This window comes from Mesoplodon mirus (assembly GCF_964341445.2).
Source record: "Mesoplodon mirus genome assembly, chromosome: 4".
NCBI lineage: Eukaryota > Metazoa > Chordata > Mammalia > Artiodactyla > Ziphiidae > Mesoplodon > Mesoplodon mirus.
The window spans coordinates 38,335,510-38,354,549 of record NC_138979.1 but is presented as its reverse complement, the minus strand read 5'-3'; the positions used below and the strand labels follow the sequence as shown (position 1 = coordinate 38,354,549).

The window sequence follows — 19,040 nt, the reverse complement described above, 5'->3', positions numbered from 1 at the left end:
GCAGGGAACATCTACAAAACAGCTAACAACATACTTAATGGTAAAAGGTTGAATGTTTTCCTCCTAAGATCAAAAACAAAGCCAGTATGTCTGCTTTCATCACTTTTACTAAGCCAGCTCAATTAGGCTAGAAAAGGAAATAAAAGGCATATAGCTTGGAAAGGCAGTTGTAAAACTGCCCCTATTTGCAGATGGCTTTATGGGTTACCTAGAAAATCCCAAGGAATCTACAACAAAAACAAAAAACCCCCAAAACTCTCACAGAACTAACATGAATTTAGTGAGGTTGCAGGATACAAGATCAACATGAGAAAATGGATTGTTTTTCTATATGCTAGCAATGAATACTTGGAAACTGAAGTTAAAAATACAATACCATGTGCAATTGCTCAAAAAAAAAAAAAAAAGGACTTTAGGTATAAACCTAGCAAAACACGTATAGGACTTGTATGTTGAAAACTACAAAACAAGTTTTCTTTTTAACCAAAAAAATCAAAGATCTAAATAAATGAAGAGACATTACCATGTTCACATATGTATTGGAAGACTCATAGTAAAGATGTCAATTTTCGCCAAATTGATCTATAAGTTTAAAGCAATTCCAGCAAGATTATTTCTAGATATAGGTAGGCTTTTTCTAAAATTTATGTGGAAAGGCAAAAGGAACTAGGAGAACTAAAACACTAGGAGAGCTGCCACATTATCTTACTATAGACAGAGGTTGTCTCCTCCCACTTTAGGCCGATACTCAATGCCTGCATTAAATTCTTCATGCTTTAGGGACTTCCCTGGTGGCCCAGTGGTTAAGAATCCACCTTCCAATGTAGGGGACGCGGTTTGATTCCTGGTCGGGGAACTAAGATCCCCCATGCCGAGAGGCAACTATGCCTGTGTGCTGCAACTACTGAGCCCACACACTCTAGAGCCTGTGAGCCACAGCTAGAGAGAAGCCCGAGCACTGCAGTGGAAGATTCCCACGTGACACAACTGAGACCCGACGCAGCCAAAAATAAATAAATAAATAAATGTTTAAAAAATAAAATAAATTCTTCCTGCTTTAAATACCTACAATGGTTTCTGAGTCCTGCACTGAAACCTCAGCCCTTTTTTTCCAGGCAATCCTCATCATCTTGATTTTAACCACTTACAGCTCTGTATATGCCCTAAGGTGACCCCATCTTCCACCCTTCCTTGACCTCCCTACAGTGTCTTCTGGAATGGTAGTGTACCAGGAACAAACTCCCCTATGTCCTCAGCCCTTCACCTTCCTGCTCTACTGGAAACCTGGCTAATGCCTGCGGACATTACTTCCAGTGTAGTTTCCCCAAGTAAGGGCTGTTTTCCCTTTCACACCCCTTATTCCACCTGGCCTGCAGGTGAGAGTAGCTGTCCTCCTTTCCCCTTCTCCATAAAACCCCAGCCTCTTTGACATTAGACTATACCCTGCCTCCTTGTCACAGTCATCTGTAGATCTCCTCCTCTTCACTGAACATTTTGGCCACTGGCTCACTGTCTCTCTCCACCACTGCTCCTGTCATCATTCTTGGTAATGGGTCACATCTGCGAGAGTGATCCATCCAACACTAGACCTCTCAGTCAGTCATAACAAAATCTCCCGGAATTCCCCAGCCTCCCTTGCAGCTAGAGGTAGTGCTATGTGACCCACTGAGACTTAAGGCAAAATCTGACGGTGGGGTGGTTTCTGTGAAAGCTTTGCTTCCCTGCTGTGGGATCTGCTCTTTTCTTCCTAACTTGAATATGAATGGGGTGTATGCAGCCTTCTTGTGACTATGAGTGTGTGGAAAAAGCAGGAGGATGGCACACTTGTTGGTCCTGACATCATTCAACCAAGGAGCTCACACCAGAAGCCACTTACCTCCAATCTTCTTGTTATGTAAAGAGAAAAAAAAAGCTGTTTTTTAAGCCACTGTGGTCAAACTTTCTGCCCTTGCAGTTGAAATAATTTCTAATCAGTAAACCTCTCCCTGGCGCACAGCCTCAAATCCCTCACCTTCCTCTTTCACCTATTGTTCTTGTCCAGCATCACCAAATCCTGGGGTGTCTAAGGCTGCAAGTCATTCCCCAATATCCATTCTCCCCTTTTCCCTTTAGTAATAGAACTGCAAAGCTGTCACAGAGCCCACGGTCACCCAGAAAAAGGGAGGAGCCCAGCTTTCTCACCCACCCAGACATCAAGCTACTGCACTACTGCAATCCTCTCCCTCCCCAACCCTTTTCTGTATCGTCAGATTTTCAGTCCTTTTTTTGTGGTCATGCTGCGCTGCTTGCAGAATGTTCCCTGACCAGGGATTGAACCCACGCCCTCAGCAGTGAAAGCGCCAAGTCCTAGCCACTGGACCGCCAGGGAATTCCCCTTCACTCACTTCTTGATCATTCCCAACCACATACATTGTAATGTCTCCTACCTTAAAAATACACACACACACACACACAACCTTTCCCTGGCTACCATCTCATTTCTCTGCTCTCCTTTATGAAAAATCTGTTGGCCGGTGAGAGCAGTGAGGTAGGTGTCGTGGTCAGTGGGTGTGTGACAGGACTTCCAGAATGGGAGAGAATGGTTTGAAAGTAACTACCAGAGGCAGGAGTGGAGCGTTCTTTTGAGAAATACTGCATTGCCAACATTCCTGATGGCAGACAGGATGGATGATAGTTTATGAAAACAGATGGACCCTGGAGAATGAATTGAAAAGTGATTGACTGGGATTCTGAAGAAGTTTTAGGAATACTTTAACCAATTAATTTTGCTTATATTCTTGTTTTCTTTCTTTCATATGTACAAGAGTGATAAATTTTTTAAAAATTATGTCTACATAAATCGAAAGGAGTTCTTTCATATATAAACCCCCCAAATTTGAAGTGATTAGAAAACATTGGGTTATTATAATTGGCTGAATTTTTCTTTTAGTGTGACATAAAATAATAAAATCTCACTGCCTATATTATCCTACAGTTGATAAACGATAAAAACTCAGATAAATGTTTACCTGCTCTATGAAACCTCTGCAAAATACTGTCTAGTACACAGTGAACACTCAATAAACTAGCTCTCGCTATGACGATATCTTCCAGTGGGGGTGGGAGCACAGTTTTCTAGTATCTAACTGGACAGACCAGTGCCTTAACCTTTTCTCTGGTAAGATTTTTAAAAAATTCAGGACATGTATATCTCTATTTTTCTATTTTTCATCATGATTTTGCATTTGGCTCCAATTTTGGAGCACTTTAGTCCAAATATTCCACCACTGTCCACAGTGATGTGGAACATTTCCTCTGCTGTTTATTTCACAGTATAGAAATAAGCATTTAGCAAGTTGCTGTTTTGATTGATATGTGACCTCTTTAAAATAGGAATCATTTTACTTTTGTCACTACAAGAAAGGTGCTCAGCTGCTGAGTTTTCACGTAAATTAGTTAAGCAGTATGGCAAGGAGGTTTTTTACTTTTATTTTAAATAAAGTGTCTTTTATTTTAAATAAAGAGACTTTGAATGTGTTTGGGCCACAAGCTCACCCCCCTCTATTTCCCATTTATCACTAATGCCCACCATGTCTCATTTCCTCTACCTGTCTGGTGCCTAAAGGCATCCAAATTTTCCAGCAATGATAAAATGCTTCTCTCACACTCTCACTCGTGCCAGCCTGGTGTGAGGGTGGCATATCTGGAAACCCCAGCTCACTGTGATGGTTTCTTTTTGGATGGTTTCTTCTTTTGGAAATACTAAACATTCAGTTTAGCGTTGAACTCTCTCTTAAGCATTCTGTGTATTTTTGTTTTTAATTCCCCCTAGGGAAAAATATTAAACTTATTCTACCTTTACATCCATCCCTCACTTCCACTAACAGTAGGCAGATAGGCAATAACTTTTCGTTAACTAAATAAAAGGGTAGAAGACAGGGAGATAAAGAAAAACAAATATTAAATAAACAAACAATCTTTAAGGGAGATTGTTGAATGGAGAGGGGAGAAGAAATGAGGATTAAATAGCCAGATCCTGTCACTGTTTTCAGTGAAGACCTAACCAATCAACTTTACTCTTAAAAGTATACTAAGTCCCTCCTTATGAAGCTGGTTTTTCAATCTAGGTTGCAAGCATTGCGCCCCAGGAACCTGTTTTTTGGAATCTGAATTTGATTCCATTTGTGGTTCTGTGTATAAAATCATGGCGGAGCTTCTTCAATTGTTCTGAGGTTCAGTTTCCTCTATTTATAAAAGCATGAGTTTAATAATAACTCTTTAGAAGTTAGCTTGGCGAATAGGGAGCAAAATCCTGTCCCAGGGCCTTTGCATTTGCTGTTCCCTCTTCCTGAAACCCTCTTCTCCCAGATGTCCACGGTGCCTCTCTCCCTATCCTGCATACTCCTACCTACTTCATATTCTTTTTTCCACTTAATTCTTCTCCAAAGATTTTTATCACCACCTAACATATTATATCTTTTACTTATTTGTTTGGCTCCACTTATTGGAATGTAAGCTTCCCAAGGGAAGTATAGTTAGCTCTTTTGTTCCCTGTAATGACTATTTGTTGAATGATGAACAACACAACAGGTGTGTACAGTTTTAGTAAGCACCTGACACATTAAGACTAAAAAATGTTTGTGACTCTAAAATGACAGTCGGTGGAAGGAAAAGTCCATGAATAAAATAAACTGACAATCTACGAAGTATCATTGGTGGTCTTTCTTGAAACAACTGGTTCAGAGAATCTCAGGATTGTAAGGATATTTAAAGGTAGGCCAGTCCTAGCTAGAGAGAGTTTAAATTCTCCTCTGCTGTTAGAACCAATAATAGGGATTTCTCCCATCTAGAGTCACAACCTTCTCTACAATTGAGGATTCTTCTATTTGCAACAAAAGGATCCTTTTCATTAAGAATATTCCCCCCCTCCTCGAATGTAAAAGTAAAATAAAAATATAGAACTTTAGAAAATTAAAAGAAAAAAAAACTTTTAAAAATCACCATCTCGTTACCCAGATACAATTAAAAACAACTTTCAGTACACAGTATAATCTTAACAGTTTAAAAGTATACACATAGGTAGATAGAAAATTTGGGGATCTCATTGCATGTGCGGTTTTGCAGTTTTTTCCATCTAACATTACATATAAAAACATTACTTTAAAAAGCTGCACGATGTTCCCCTTGGGGGTGCACCATACCTTATTTAATCATTCCCAAGCTGTTTCCTTTTTTCTCAAATTAAACTTTTATCCTGATCTTCGATTACCTTCTTCAAGAGAAACGCTTAGAAATTACTAGGACAAAGGAAGTGAACTTATAATTTTTAATATTTTTTTCTTAAATTACAGAAAATTTAAGTCTTCGCCATCAGATCCCGCTCCATAGAAAGTCTAGGGTGGCTTTAAACCAGGTCGATTTAAACCATCCCAAATTCTCTTCCCCTACTGTTTTCAAGGTCTTAGTAAACCTCTCCCAGTACAATCGCACGGACCCAGTCCTCCTTCGGAAAAGAGAAACTTAAAGCCACAGGCCCCCAGCGCCACCTCTTTAAATTTTAAAATGAAGGCCCAGGCCAATGAACGTTAAGTTTCTCCCGGAGCACAGAGTCCCGCCCGCCGTCCCTCAGTCCACCAATCAAGCAGGGCTCTTCTCCATCATCCTCCCAATCAGCGCCAAGGGTGAAAGTTGCTCACGTAACTTACGTAAGGCAAGCGACCAATGGGAGCTGACCTTGGGGGTTAGCTCCGCCAATGCCAGCAGCCCTTGGAGAGCGCGGGAGGCTTTCGACCAGGGTTCCAGAGAGAAGCAGAGAAAGGCGCTGGTTCTTTGAAGACAGGGCCTAGGAGAGAGCGGCGCCGGCCCCGGCTCTAACCCTGAGGCGGCTGCGCGGCCGACATGGCCTGCTGTCACAACGTAATGCTGCTGCTGGACACAGCGGGAGGCGCCGCTGGTGAGAGCCCGGTCCGGCGGGTCGCCCTGCGCCTCCTCACGTACCTGAGTTGCCGGTTCGGCCTGGCCAGGGTCCGCTGGGCCTTCAGGTTCTTTGACTCTCAGGGTGCGCGGAGCCGCCCTTCCCGCGTGTCTGACTTCCGCGAGCTGGGGGTCCGCTCCTGGGAGGACTTTGAGGAGGAGCTGGAGGCCAGGCTCGGGGATGGCGCCCACGGCGCCCACCTGCCGGGCCCGGCGCCCAGGGCCACCCACACGCACAGTGCCCTTATGGAGACGCTGCTAGACTATCAGTGGGACCGGCCCGAGATCACATCGCCCACGAAGCCGATTCTGCGTAGCAGCGGGAGGAGACTGCTGGACGTGGAGGGCGAGGCCAAGGAGGCCCAGTCTGCGCTCGGCGGCTTTGTGAACGCCGTCTTCCTCCTAGCCCCCTGTCCGCATTCGCAGAGGGAGCTGCTGCAGTTCGTGTCCGGGTGCGAGGCCCAGGCCCAGCGCCTGCCGCCTACTCCTAAGCAGGTGATGGACAAGTTGCTGCCCAAGAGAGTCCAGGAAGTCATGATAACCCGAAAAATCACCTTGTACTGGGTGGATACCACCGAGTGGCCTAAGGTAAGATTACACAGCGAACTCAGATTTTAGTACGTGGTGCTGGTGCTGATGAACCAGAACTTGACAGCGTCTGCAGAGCAGCCCGTGGACCCAGAATGAGACTAACATGACCAACAGGTGTCCCTTCAGAAGGAAAGTTCTGGGGTCACAAAGAGGGACATTCATCACAACGGGATAGGTAGGTCCTCGGTACCTACTGAGTCAACGCGTTTGAGGTCCTTCACAATTTGGGCCCTATCTGTCTTCCCAGACTTAATCTTTCCTACACACGACCCTTATTCCAGGCTGTTGAAACAGTTTAATTGGCCAGCGGGCCTTGACGGCTTGTTTTGTCTTAGCAGTGAAACGCCACTGCTCTCTCTTCTGTGCCAGTTTAAATCACACTCATTCTTTAGGGCCTTTGCCCACATGGCAACTACTCAATCTCAACTTCTGAATTTCCAAACACTTTTGTGGCACTTACCCTTTCTCCATTATATGTTCCAGTCATGCAGTCCCTCACCTTCCATCTAGCCTAGAAATAACCTCAGAGGCAGGCACACACATCTCTGTATCTCGTGCAGATGTGTCGTTGCTTGTTATAGGTGTTCAGAAAATATTTGTTGACCAAATGAACAAATTCTTATGTACTTACAGTCCTAAATGGCTAATTTGAATTTTCGTTGAGGCAGTGGAGCCCCCGCTCCAGTGATAAGTATAAATTTCTACCTCCATCATTTTCTTCCTGTCACTTCACTTTGTCAATAAATAACTTGATTTGAGGAGCCGCTACATTGAGTACCGACTACATTGTTGTAGCCGCTGGGGATGCGGTGGTCAGCAAAGGAGAGTTTACCTTCTGGGGGAAGATATATTAGACAGGTATGTTTAACAGATTAAACAGATAAACAAGTGATAGGATTTCAAATAATGTTCTCAAGAAAATAAAGCTGAGTAAGGGGCTGACGGTGGGGCAGAGGAAGTAGAAGCAGGAGACAGTTGTAAATAGGGGTAAATAGGGTCGTAGTCAGGGAAGGCCTTTTTGAACAGAGAACTGAATGGTGAAGGAGGAGGATAGCGAAGGTTGGGCAAGAACATTCCAGGCAAAGAGAAGAGCCAGTGTAAAGATCTGAGCTGGAAATGAGCCTAGTTTGTTTCAGAAACAAAAAGGCAAGGAATGCTGAAACCTTAGTAGGCAAGGGTAAGCACAGTAGGAGAGGAAGTTAGAAGGTAGCAGAGGCATATCTGTAGGGCCAAGGTAATAAATTCGGATTTTGTTCTGACTGTTGGGAAAGTGGCTTAACCAGGTGAAAGGTGTGATTGCATCTGTTGGAAACATATGTCACTAAAGTAGGGGTGGGTTAAATTGCAAGGTTGCAAATGGGAAATGAGCAGATACTTAACACAAGTAATGATATAGTGGGTTAAAATTTCCAAATTGCTTTCACATGCAAAGCCCAAGGAAGACAGCAAATGAAACGTAAGGCAGCAGTGGCTGGTCAAAAGAAAAGGAAAAGGCAAAAGTGTTTAAGGGAATGGTAAACATTGACGGAGAAAATGGAATCCTAAAACTTAGTTTGTTTAAGGCAGCAAATCAAGTGTTGGACACAATACACAACACATAAGGGCTAGATTTGGGATAGTTGATATTAAATCACATCGAAGACTTTATGCTGGAATTGTATTTTATCAAATACTGGCTAGAAATAAGTCTTAGCAGATTGGGCTTGGAGATTCTTTTTCTCTTTTCTGAATGGCATTAAAATAAGTAGGTTGACAGGATCTTTTTAAAGATTCTTCCAGTTCACACATCCCATTATCTGTGGAGATGGGTCTTCTCTGAGGCTTCTTACATCTGTTATGTTGTTTCCCATAAGAAAAAGCCCATCAGATAAGCTTTTCTGGAATTTTTTTTCTGGTGTAGATCTGTCTTTTCCTGTTCAAAAGCCTCTGCCTAGCCGCACTGTGGAGGCAAAAGGGAGACTTAGGTTCTGTCCTTGGGGAGCTCTCACTATGAGGGTAGAGAGAAGAGAAGAGAAATTCCAGGGTCTGTCATGTGGAGCTTACAGTCTGGGAAGTAAGACTGGGAGAAACAGACTCAGGGAGGAGGGAATCCAAGCACACGGAACTCTTGCAAAGATAGAGGATAGAAGGGAGCATAAGAAACCTCTCTCACATTTTCCACTTTATGCCTCTGATTTACTCAATACATATCTGTTGTTGAACCAACTGCGAGGTATGCTGAGTACTGGGTGCACCATTAGTGAGCCAGACAGATGTGGTCCCTGCTGTCTTGGAGCTTATAGTCTTGTGGACATTTATAAATCCCTAAAGTTGAAACTACCACTAGGACTTGTCTGTTACTTAGCCCATAATGTACATAAAAATGAAAAATGTAGCCATAATCTATATACTGGTTGTGGGTTTTTTTTTATCATGTTCATATATTTTTAATCAAAGCTAATGTCCTTTTCAGCTCCTTTTAAAGTTTTACTTTTCATTTGCCAAGCAATTTTTTTTCCTGGCTGGTCCTCTGACTGAAATAATTTCAACAAATTTTTTGTTTCCCTTTGGCAGAAAATCCTAATCAGGATCTATGATACCTGAACTGGTTTACCATTCTCCCCCTTAGCAGTGAGCACAGGTGTGGATATATGGGTGGTAACATCAAATACTAATTGATTAATCTATCACAGCATTTTCCAAACTGATAGGCATAACCAAAACAAAAGCTTGGCAGTACATTGCTTATCTTCACTACATGTGATAGTTTCTGTTGTGCTCTGATACTTTCTTTCCTGGTTTTTTTCTTTAACACTGATCTTAAACCATTCAGTTGATTCATCATAGGGTCCATCCAAGTTCATCAGGATCACGATCCTCATTTTAGAAGCACTATCCAAGAGAGTCGTGGGTTCTTAGACTGGACTGTCATTGCCTTGCTGTGGACTTGGGCACCCTTTGAACTTCAATATAATGGAAAGTTTGGAGAGGACCTAGAAGACCCTTCTAGTTCTAATTTTTCACATTCACATAGCAATTTGTGGTTCACAGTTGTCAGCTCACCTGTGGAGTAGGCAAAGCAGCATGATCAACGTATTCTAGGGTAGGTGCGCCTTTATGTTCCCATAGTACCTGCATATTGTCATGGTATATTGTGATTCTGAGCTAAATATTTCATGTTATTGCTTTTTTACTCACCCCACCCTTGACTTTAAGATCATAGAAGACAGGGACTATGTCTTGCTAGTTCATGGTATTATCATCCTGGGTCCTTGGACTCTGTATTTATTTATTTATTTATTTTGTTGTTGTTGTTTTCAGAATTACATTTTATTTCACATTGATAGAAACCGTGAAAAAGATTTACATTTTCCCATGTTACAGCACATTTCAATGGAATATTTCTTGCCATAAATTAGATCTTGCTGATTTGTGTACGTGAAACAACAGTTTATATTCTTCAAGATAAAAGCAAAATGACTTAGTAAATGATTGTTTAAAAACTGTAAATCCAGACATAAACATATGGCTTCATTATTAACATCCTACACTGTCCATACGAAATCATTTCCATCATCAAGTAGCACCCATTTATAAAGATGCGTTCCTAACGGTGTTCTAGTCAGTTGGAATACAGCAGAAAAATTAACAACAGCTTAGAAACATCAGGCATATATTTTTGCTACATATTAAACTGGATGGTAACTACACCATATGTATTGAGTTCTGACTAACTTTTATTACCCATAAACTTGTTTTCAAATAATGTTAACCAATAATCTGAAAAATCTATTTAAAATCAAATAATTGCTACTTTTATGTTTGCACAGAAACTAACTTAAAAAGATCCTCCCTGACTGCAGTGAAAATTTCAAATAAGTCCACTGGCAGATAAAAGTAAAGCAAATTTTTCAAATGGATTGTTCATTTCCTACAGCAATCGGTTTCGAACATATGTGCAAAATAAGTAAACTAAAACTCTATGCTGTGAGGAGAATCATCTTAGAACAAATCATCTTAGAAATTACAGTTTGTAAGATCAGTCTTAAATATTTCAGAACATACTAGAATATGACCTAATTATTCTTTCAGCTAATTACAGAAAAATACAACCACAGAATTATTCTCGTTACCTGGACTGAAGATTCGAGTAACTCTGCAGGCCTAAACTGCAGACAAAGGTACAGTTTCAGAAGTAGTGTAGAAACTTTGAAGGGATGTCTGGCTTCTTTCTACAAGTACAAATACACTTTCAGTGCCGTCATGTCTGTGATTCAGAATGTCAAATTACAGCACATATTGACAGCAGATGTCCATGGCAAGTAGGCAATATTTGCTCTGTTATGAAGGATAAAAAAGAAGAAAGAACACATTTCTTTTCTAGAGAGGAAAAAAGAGTATTAAATAGAAATTATATTCAGGAAAGAAAAACCTGGTCCCCAAAATAAAAGGGCCGTTAATTGAAGACGGCAATGTTTCCTTTTATTGACACTTGGAAGCCTTATCCCTATTATGAGGGATAATGTAATAACACCTCATTCTTATTACGCATTATAATCATTAAGTACATATGAACACATATATAAAAATACAGATACTGCATGGTGACTAAGTACTTTGGGAATAAGTCCAGAGTCTTAAGTCACAGCACGCATAGACTTTTTATGTCTTAACTGCTCATTTATACCTGAACAAGTTTTCATTAAGCATACTAATAATTTTCAAGTGATGTAATAAAAAAATCTGGTTACAGTATTTTACTATTTTGCTGAATTACATAGGAGAGAAAGAAGCTAGCTGCTTCACCTATTTTAATACTAATATATTCTGGATCATGTTATACAAATACATACATAGAAACTTAAAAGATCATAAATTTCCCACGAGGAGATTTATTTAGTCTGTGTCATTGGTGTGTATTTGCAAAACATTTTAACACTGCAAACATCAGAGGTTTCAAGATCGGGCGCAGAAAAAACTTTATACTCTACGACGACGCTGCTGGTGTGCGCTTCTCCACACGGCCTCTCAGTGACGTCAATCCATGGGAGGTAGGAGTTTATCGATGAACTGCTTGACATCCATCATTTCCTGTTGACATGAACTGTGCATCATGCCTCCATAGGTTTTGAAGGTTACATTGGTTGGATTTACCAATGTCTTTAGCCTTTCAGCAGTAAGAGAACCAAACATTAGGGGAACTAAAGGATCCAAATCTCCATGGCACTGAAGAATAGAAATGTCTCTATTCACGCCACTGATAGGACCCTGTGGAAAGGAAGCCCGCAGGGACAGCCAGCAGCTGAGAGCGGCGACACTGGCCAGCTTCTGCTGTGTGGTCAGTGCTGTGTACAGAGAGAAAGCTCCTCCCTGAGAAAATCCTCCCAAAATAATTCTGTTAGAAGGAATGCCATTCTTCACCTCTTGGTCTAGCAAAGCTTTTACAGTTTCTGCTGCCTGTTTAATTCCAGTTTCATCTTCCTGTGAATCTGGTGAAAGCCCAATAATGTCAAACCAAGAAGGCATGGCCATGTTCATATTTAATGTTACAGGCATAACCGGTGCATGCGGGCAGATGTATTTGATGTGGGTGCTTCTGATACCCGCAAAGGCTTCTGCCCACCCATGCCCTGTGTCTCCCAATCCATGAAGGAAAATCACCACGGCGGTGGCCTTCCGGACGGCGGGCACGATGGCAGGCAGCGGGGCCGACATGTTATTGCCGCACATACAACGGCTCCACCGACCGCGCGTCGGAAGCGGAAGGCGGAGCGGGCGCCGGGCCACAGTCCAAGGGGGTGCGAGCGCCGAGTCCGGCCCGCCCACGGGCGCGCGCTCAGGCCCTTGGACTCTTTAATCAATAGAAATTGATATGAGGCCAGATGAGAAATTCAGGCAAGGCTTTACTGGGACTCGTGCTGCACAAGGGGGCAAGAACAAGAAACGGGCCCTCCCTACTCCCCAGAGACGGGTGGGGGCCTGGTTCCTTAAATGGGGGTGTAGTAGGAGCAGTTTGGTGGGCTGGGCAGGAGGTGCAGCTTAGGTGGTCTGTGTACCCCCTTCGTGCTGTGTGCAGGGATCATGCTCAGCACTCTGCTTTTGCTCTCAGCGCCTCAGAAATGGCAGTTGATTTGTGGCCTTTTTGTGTCCTATTGTTCATAATTGCCCTGACTGCATGCAATTATTTTTAGTCCCTTATAGTTTCTTTGTATTCGTTTGTCCAGGTGTAAGCACTCCAGTAAAGGGTCCCATGTCCCAGCCTATCTCAATGGCACATAAAGGTTGCTCAATAAAAGTTAGCTGAAAGAAGGTTGGATGAAGAATCAGCTATGTGTGAAGGAGTGAGGAATGGCTTTTACAGAGACAGCAGGGTTTGAGCTAGATAATGCAGTATAATAAGCATCCAGTTGGTGAAGATGGAAGGGGAATACACCGCAAACAGAACCAGCAAAAACATGGAAGCATTGTAAAATGTGGCATGTTCAGCAAACAGCAAATGGTTCAGTGTGCCTGGAAGGTAGGGATGGGTGAGGGAAGATTAATGTGTTTGGAAATATTGTTTAGAGCTGGGTTGTAAAGGGCTTTATGGCTATACTGTAGGGCAGTGGGAAGCCCTTCAGAGTTTTTACAGAAGTAGCATGGTCGGATACGTAGTTTCGAAGAATACTTCTTAAAACAAAGGAAAGATTGGAGGCAGAGCACAGACTGTAAGCTGCAGTAAGAGTCCAGACTTTAGTGATTTTCACTGAAGATAGAACTGAGAAGACCTGTTTGGTCTCCACACAGACACGTGGGTGCAGGCAGGGTGGGTGAGTCTGTGGTGATCACCCTCTAAGGGAGGTGCTCCTGCCTCTCTCCTGTGACACTTGGCCGCTGTTGTGTTGTGGAGGACATGATTTTTTTTATTAATGTGTAATGACTTTGCATTCCTTCTAACGTTTTATGATTTATCCCTCGTGAGTTGCATCACTTCTGTTCCTTGACAGAAGATAGAATTGAAGTGCTATTTTCTCTAAATAGGTGCTTTCTTGAAGGCATATTATATAGCAGTTATGCAAGTAATGGGATGCTGGCCATTATTTGTGTTTGGTTCAACAAATACATTAATTGTGTAATTTGATCCTTTAATGTACATATCAACTTTACTTTCTCCTGATTTCCCTTAGCTTTATGAATGCCTAACTTACAATAACCCAAGATTCTTTGTAATTTTTATTTTAGTTGTGGGAATCTCCGGACCACCTTGGGTACTGGACAGTATGTGAACTGCTCCACCATGTAGGAGGCACTGTCTTGCCATTTGAAACTTTCAGCCAGGATTTTACTAAAGCTGGGGAAACACTGCTTGGTAGTGAAAGAAAGCTGTCAAGGGAACCTCACCTCTCTTCATGGATTTCAACTCTGCCAACTGATTCCACTTTAAACTGTTTGCTCTATAATTCTCCTGAGTATGAAGCCTCATTTCCACGGGTGGAAGGAACATTATTTTTCCCTGTTGAAGGTAAGCAACTAATACTTGGGGCCGGGGGCGGGGGAGGAGTGGTGATGGGGTGGTTGGTCTGGGTTTCATTCATTTCTGCAAGGCAGGCCCATGAATTCTTTAGAATTTAGAATTTCCAGCAGCCTAGGCACTCCATTAACGCTTGTCATTGAAAGATATCTAAGCAAAATCAGAGATACCACAGGAAAGGACTGAAGTTTGGTACAACTGTAAGCCCATGTAAAAAGGACAAGTGAATGTTATTAAAGAGTTTCCCAACTTTTTGCAAAGAAGGATAATATTGTTCAGGTGCCCAAGCAAATGGGTAGTAAGGTTTCACTGCTTCATAAAAGAGATTGATAAATTGAAGATCATAGAAAATCAGTGATTGACTCAGAGAAGAAATAACAAATTAGTCAACTGAAGCAGAAAATGGTGCCTGGTACCAGGAAGAGCCAACATGTTGGAATCTTCATAAATTTGCTTTATCATATGATTTGCTATATAGTGAATCTAATTTCTGAATCATTATGTAGTCACATAAATAATACCATATACAGATATGTACATAAAACTATATTATACACTATGGACAATTTAAGGAAATTTCAAGAGTAGTTTTGAAACTTTCAGCCAGGATTTTACTAAAGCCGGGGAAACACTGCTTGGTAGTGAAAGAAAGATGTTAAGGGAACCTCACCTCTCTTCATGGAAAGCAGTTTTGTCTTACATGGTCTTTAGAATTTAAACTCGTAAGATAGGATGCACTGTATTTTATGGATTTAAGAAGCAGTGGGTTTTGTGTGTGTGTATTGCTTGAACACTTATTTCTAAGTCATAATTATTGAGAAGTTCTGAAGTCAAGTCACACCATTGTAATTCCAGTCATATACAGCGTTTCCTATAGAACTGAACGAACTTACTATGATAGCAGTAGAATGAGGGTTGAAGTGTGAACTAAGTGACAATACTAGTACCTCGGCTGGCAATCTAATTTGTTTTTCTTACTATTAAATCTCTTATTAGGAGCTACTTCTTATATTAGAATTTCAATATTCTTTATTTCTAACAGGCAAAGAGATTCAAGAAACATGGACAGTTACTCTAGAACCCTTGGCCATGCATCAGAGACATTTTCAGAAACCAGTCAGAATTTTTCTAAAAGGCACAGTGACCCAGTGGTCCCTCCCAACAAGCTGCACTTTGGGCACTGATAGCTGGATGCTACAAAGTCCAGAGGGTAACAGATCAACCCAAAGGATGTTATTTCAGCAGCTGGTAAACAGGCTGACTGCTGAAGAGTTACATCTGGTAGGTATCTTCCACGTGGCAAGTTATTCTGGTCTAATAACACACTGGTAAAGTGAAATAAGTGCATTTATGAAAAGCCAAGGAGTGCCTACATAGTACAGTCTCAGTGAAACAGATGATATTTTTGCAAGTATTATAGCATCGTGACAATGCTCATTAATGACGAAACAGCTTATAAAAATTGCATGTACCTTGAATCCAATTAAACCAAATTATATTCACATAGGGAAGAGGCAGTAGGCCAAATGGAATGATTATATTAGGGCAGTGAAGTGATGGGTGGTTTCTCATTTTTTAAATGTTGCATTATGTATTTATTACTTTTACGTAATAAATATATTTCATTTTTTTAAAAAACCCTACGTTGTAAAATTAGATATACTAGTGTCCAGTAGTTATACAAATTTAGTAATGTCTTCTGAAAAGGAATACATACATACCCAGATTTGATATAAAGGTGATGCTAATTTTTTAACTACCAATAATTCCTTACCTTACTTTGTCTTTTGCTTTTGTAAGCTCAGAAAGCTTTTATCTTCTGGATTCCACTGTAAAACATTCCAGAGAAAAACTGAGTAGTCATTTGGACAGATGTTGTTCTAAGAGTTATGTGCTCTGACAGAGCACTGGAGTCAGGGCGTCAGGTGACCTGGATTAGATCTCAGCTCTGCTGCCCACCATGTGATCTGAATAAATCCCCTTAAGTGGTAGAATTGATTCCTGGTTAAGAGCATGGGTTTCAAATTCATACACTCTTGGCTTCTGCCTCTTATTAACTGGGTGACAAACAGGTTGCTTATCCCTCAACCTTAATTCCTCCTCTATAAAATGGGGATAATCTTTTTTTTTTTTTTTGCTGTGCCTCATGGCATGCAGGATCTTAGTTCCCCAACCAGGGATCGAACCCATGCCCCCTGCAGTGGAAACACAGAGTCTTAACCACTGGACCCCCAGGGAAGTTCCGATAATAATCATTTTTACTTCAGAGTGGTTATGGAAATCCAGTGAGTTATAATAAGTACATAATAAGTGCTTAGTAAATATTCCTAATAACCTTAGGTTTTTCTTATCTGTAAATTGAGGGATTAGGATTAGATGATCAGTAAGTTCAGTTCTAGCACTAATATCCATGAAGTCTGTCTTTTCCAGTTTTCTCTTTATATTAATCATTGGATGAAACGATCATTCTGTCTTTTACTAAACTACATGCCTTTTTAGACATATGTCAACAATATTCCCAACTAATTAGATCTTCTTATGTAGGTTACCAGTGTGGACCCTGGTGAAGGCTGGCCCCCCATCACTGGAGTTATTTCCCCCTTCTCTGCCAGTGCTACAATTCTCACTGTGTTCCACACCAAGGAGACTGAATTTCAAAGACATTTTCTCCAAACGGTTGTGGCAGAGAGCCCCCAGGCTTCAGCTTCCCTTTTTTCTGAGGTTGTGGATGGTGTATTGAATCAGATTCACAATTCACCTGAAGATCCTGCTACCTCAGGTAAGCTTCTGAAGCAATAACTACCATACTCTAGGTTAGTGGTATACCATCTTTTCTAGCAACATAACTTTTTTTCAATGTGCTCTTAGTAGAGCCCAATATCTGTTATAAAATAGATAAAAGTAGGCTACAATATTTCTGGCAGTTTAAATCATTATTTATAGAAATCCTGAGTCACTTCTGAGGAGGCCAAAGGCTCTGTGAAACCAGTTTGAAATTGAAGGTATAAGAGGAAACCTGGTTTTTAATATGTTTAATAAAGACTACATGTAAAACTGTTATGATTCTGTCTTCCTTCCACTTTGTTGCACTGTTACTGATATGATACAAACCTTATTTATGCTAGATAGATATAAATATAATCAATTTGATATTTCTTCCATTCATATTTACTCAATAGATTTGTTGAGTGCCTGCTGTATGTCAGGCTCTGTTCCAGGGGCTGGGAGTACATCAGAGAACAAAATAGACAAAGGTCTCTGTTCTTAAGAAACTTATCTAGTCAGGGGAGACAAGGCAATAAATTAAATAAGGAAATTATATAGTATGTTTGAAAGAGTTAAGTGCTATAGTTATAAAGCGGAGAAAAAGGAATGGGGAGTGTTAAACGATAGGAGGGTTGTTATTTTAAACAGACCTTGTTAAAAAAGTGATATCTGAGCAAAGGCTTTGAAGGAAGTGATAGGGAGAGAACATTGTAGAAGCAACAGTAAGTGCCAAGGTTTGTGTGTCTGGTGTGTTTGAGGAACATTCAGGAAGCCCGTGTTTGCACATTTTTCATAGACAACATAGGCCTGTTGGGAGTGGGGGTGCAGCTGAAGGAACATTTGTTAATGATGCTGCTTTTTATGTCTTTGGAAGAATGCAATCAGTCCAAGGGAGGAGCAAGTGCTTGGAATTCTCTGCTTTGCTTCTAATGCCTCTTTTCCTCTTCCATCTCTGCTCCTTTGTTTCTGTAGCTCCGCCTACTCCAGAATGGGCCCAGCAGGAGCTTGGCCGCACAGCTCCCTGGAATTCCTCTGTTGTGGAGAAGTGGTTTCCTTGCTCTAACTTTAGTGGTGCCAGTTCAAATTTGATGGAGTCATTTTGGTAAAACTTATTTTTTTCTCTGGGTATTGATTATTGAAGTCAGCTCTCAGTTATCTGCATGTGAGTTTGTTGTTGTTGTTTTTAACAGACCACCTTTTCTGAGTATAGTCCAATAATATTAAAAACTAATTACAAATGGAGAATATTGTTTAATGGGTATAGAGTTTCAGGTTTTTTTTTTTTGGTTTTTTTTTTTTTGCAGTACGCGGGCCTCTCACTGTTGTGGCCTCTCCCGTTGCGGAGCACAGGCTCCAGACGTGCAGGCTCAGTGGCCATGGCTCACGGGCCTAGCCACTCCGCGGCATGTGGGATCTTCCCGGATCAGGGCACGAACCCGTGTCCCCTGCATTGGCAGGCGGACTCTCAAGCACTGTGCCACCAGGGAAGCCCCTAGAGTTTCAGTTTTACAAGATGAATTCTGGAGATGGATGGACATGATGGTATTATGAATATACTTAATACCACTGAACTCTGTACTTAAGAGTGATTAAGATGATAAATTAAGATGATAAATTTATGTTGTGTATTTTATCTAAATTTTATCTAAATTTAAAAATTTAGAAAAAGTTAATTACAAAAACAAAATACACTCATAGATGTCAGAAAATATTTAGTATTAAATCTCAATAAAAAAGGAAAATAGCAAACTTGAATAATGCAGCTAAATTTATACTTAAAGGGAAATTTAAAGTATCTTTTGAAGAGAAAAAATAAAAACCAATTAGCTGAGACCGACACACTTAATACAAGAGAGTAAACCCAAAAATTAAAAAAAGAAGGCAATAATAAAAATAATAAATCAAATAGAAATCAAGAAAAAAAAGATGATTCTTTGAGAAGCCAAATAAAATAATCTATAGCAAGATTGAGCTACTTGTATGAGCAGTCATAAATAATATTGGAAATGTAAAAGATATGGCAGGAATTCAAAATATTAAGAAGTAAATTTGAGGTTTATTTTTCCCATAAAGATACCCAGTTGTTCCAACTCCATTTGTTAAGACAATCTTTTTCTCAATCACTGTGGCACCTTTGTCAAAATCAGTTGACCACCAATGTGCAGGTCTATTTCTGGAAAGAGTCTAGTCCAGAAATTATGTTAATACCACATTATCTTGAGTAGTGAAATCAGGTAGTCTG

At 40.9% G+C, this 19,040-nt stretch overlaps 2 protein-coding genes across 4 annotated transcripts in view; one reads left to right on the top strand and one right to left on the bottom strand.

Annotated features, from left to right (window-relative positions):
* The first annotated feature begins 5,770 nt into the window (after nucleotides 1–5,770).
* Nucleotides 5,771–19,040, top strand: part of TICRR (TOPBP1 interacting checkpoint and replication regulator) — a 47,136-nt gene continuing 33,866 nt past the window's right edge. For all 3 annotated transcript variants that reach the window (XM_082618330.1, XM_082618329.1, XM_082618328.1), the window contains exons 1-5: nucleotides 5,771–6,540; nucleotides 13,744–14,023; nucleotides 15,075–15,313; nucleotides 16,577–16,811; nucleotides 17,771–17,900. In XM_082618330.1, the coding sequence (XP_082474456.1) occupies nucleotides 5,878–6,540; nucleotides 13,744–14,023; nucleotides 15,075–15,313; nucleotides 16,577–16,811; nucleotides 17,771–17,900 (1,547 nt within the window). In that variant the 5' untranslated portion in view covers nucleotides 5,771–5,877. The remainder of the gene's footprint in view (nucleotides 6,541–13,743; nucleotides 14,024–15,074; nucleotides 15,314–16,576; nucleotides 16,812–17,770; nucleotides 17,901–19,040) is intronic.
* LOC309802634 (acyl-protein thioesterase 1-like) lies at nucleotides 11,295–12,327 on the bottom strand. Its single transcript, XM_082618340.1, has one exon. It carries the CDS (start codon nucleotides 12,250–12,252, stop codon nucleotides 11,560–11,562), a length of 693 nt encoding a protein of 230 aa, XP_082474466.1. The 5' UTR covers nucleotides 12,253–12,327; the 3' UTR covers nucleotides 11,295–11,559.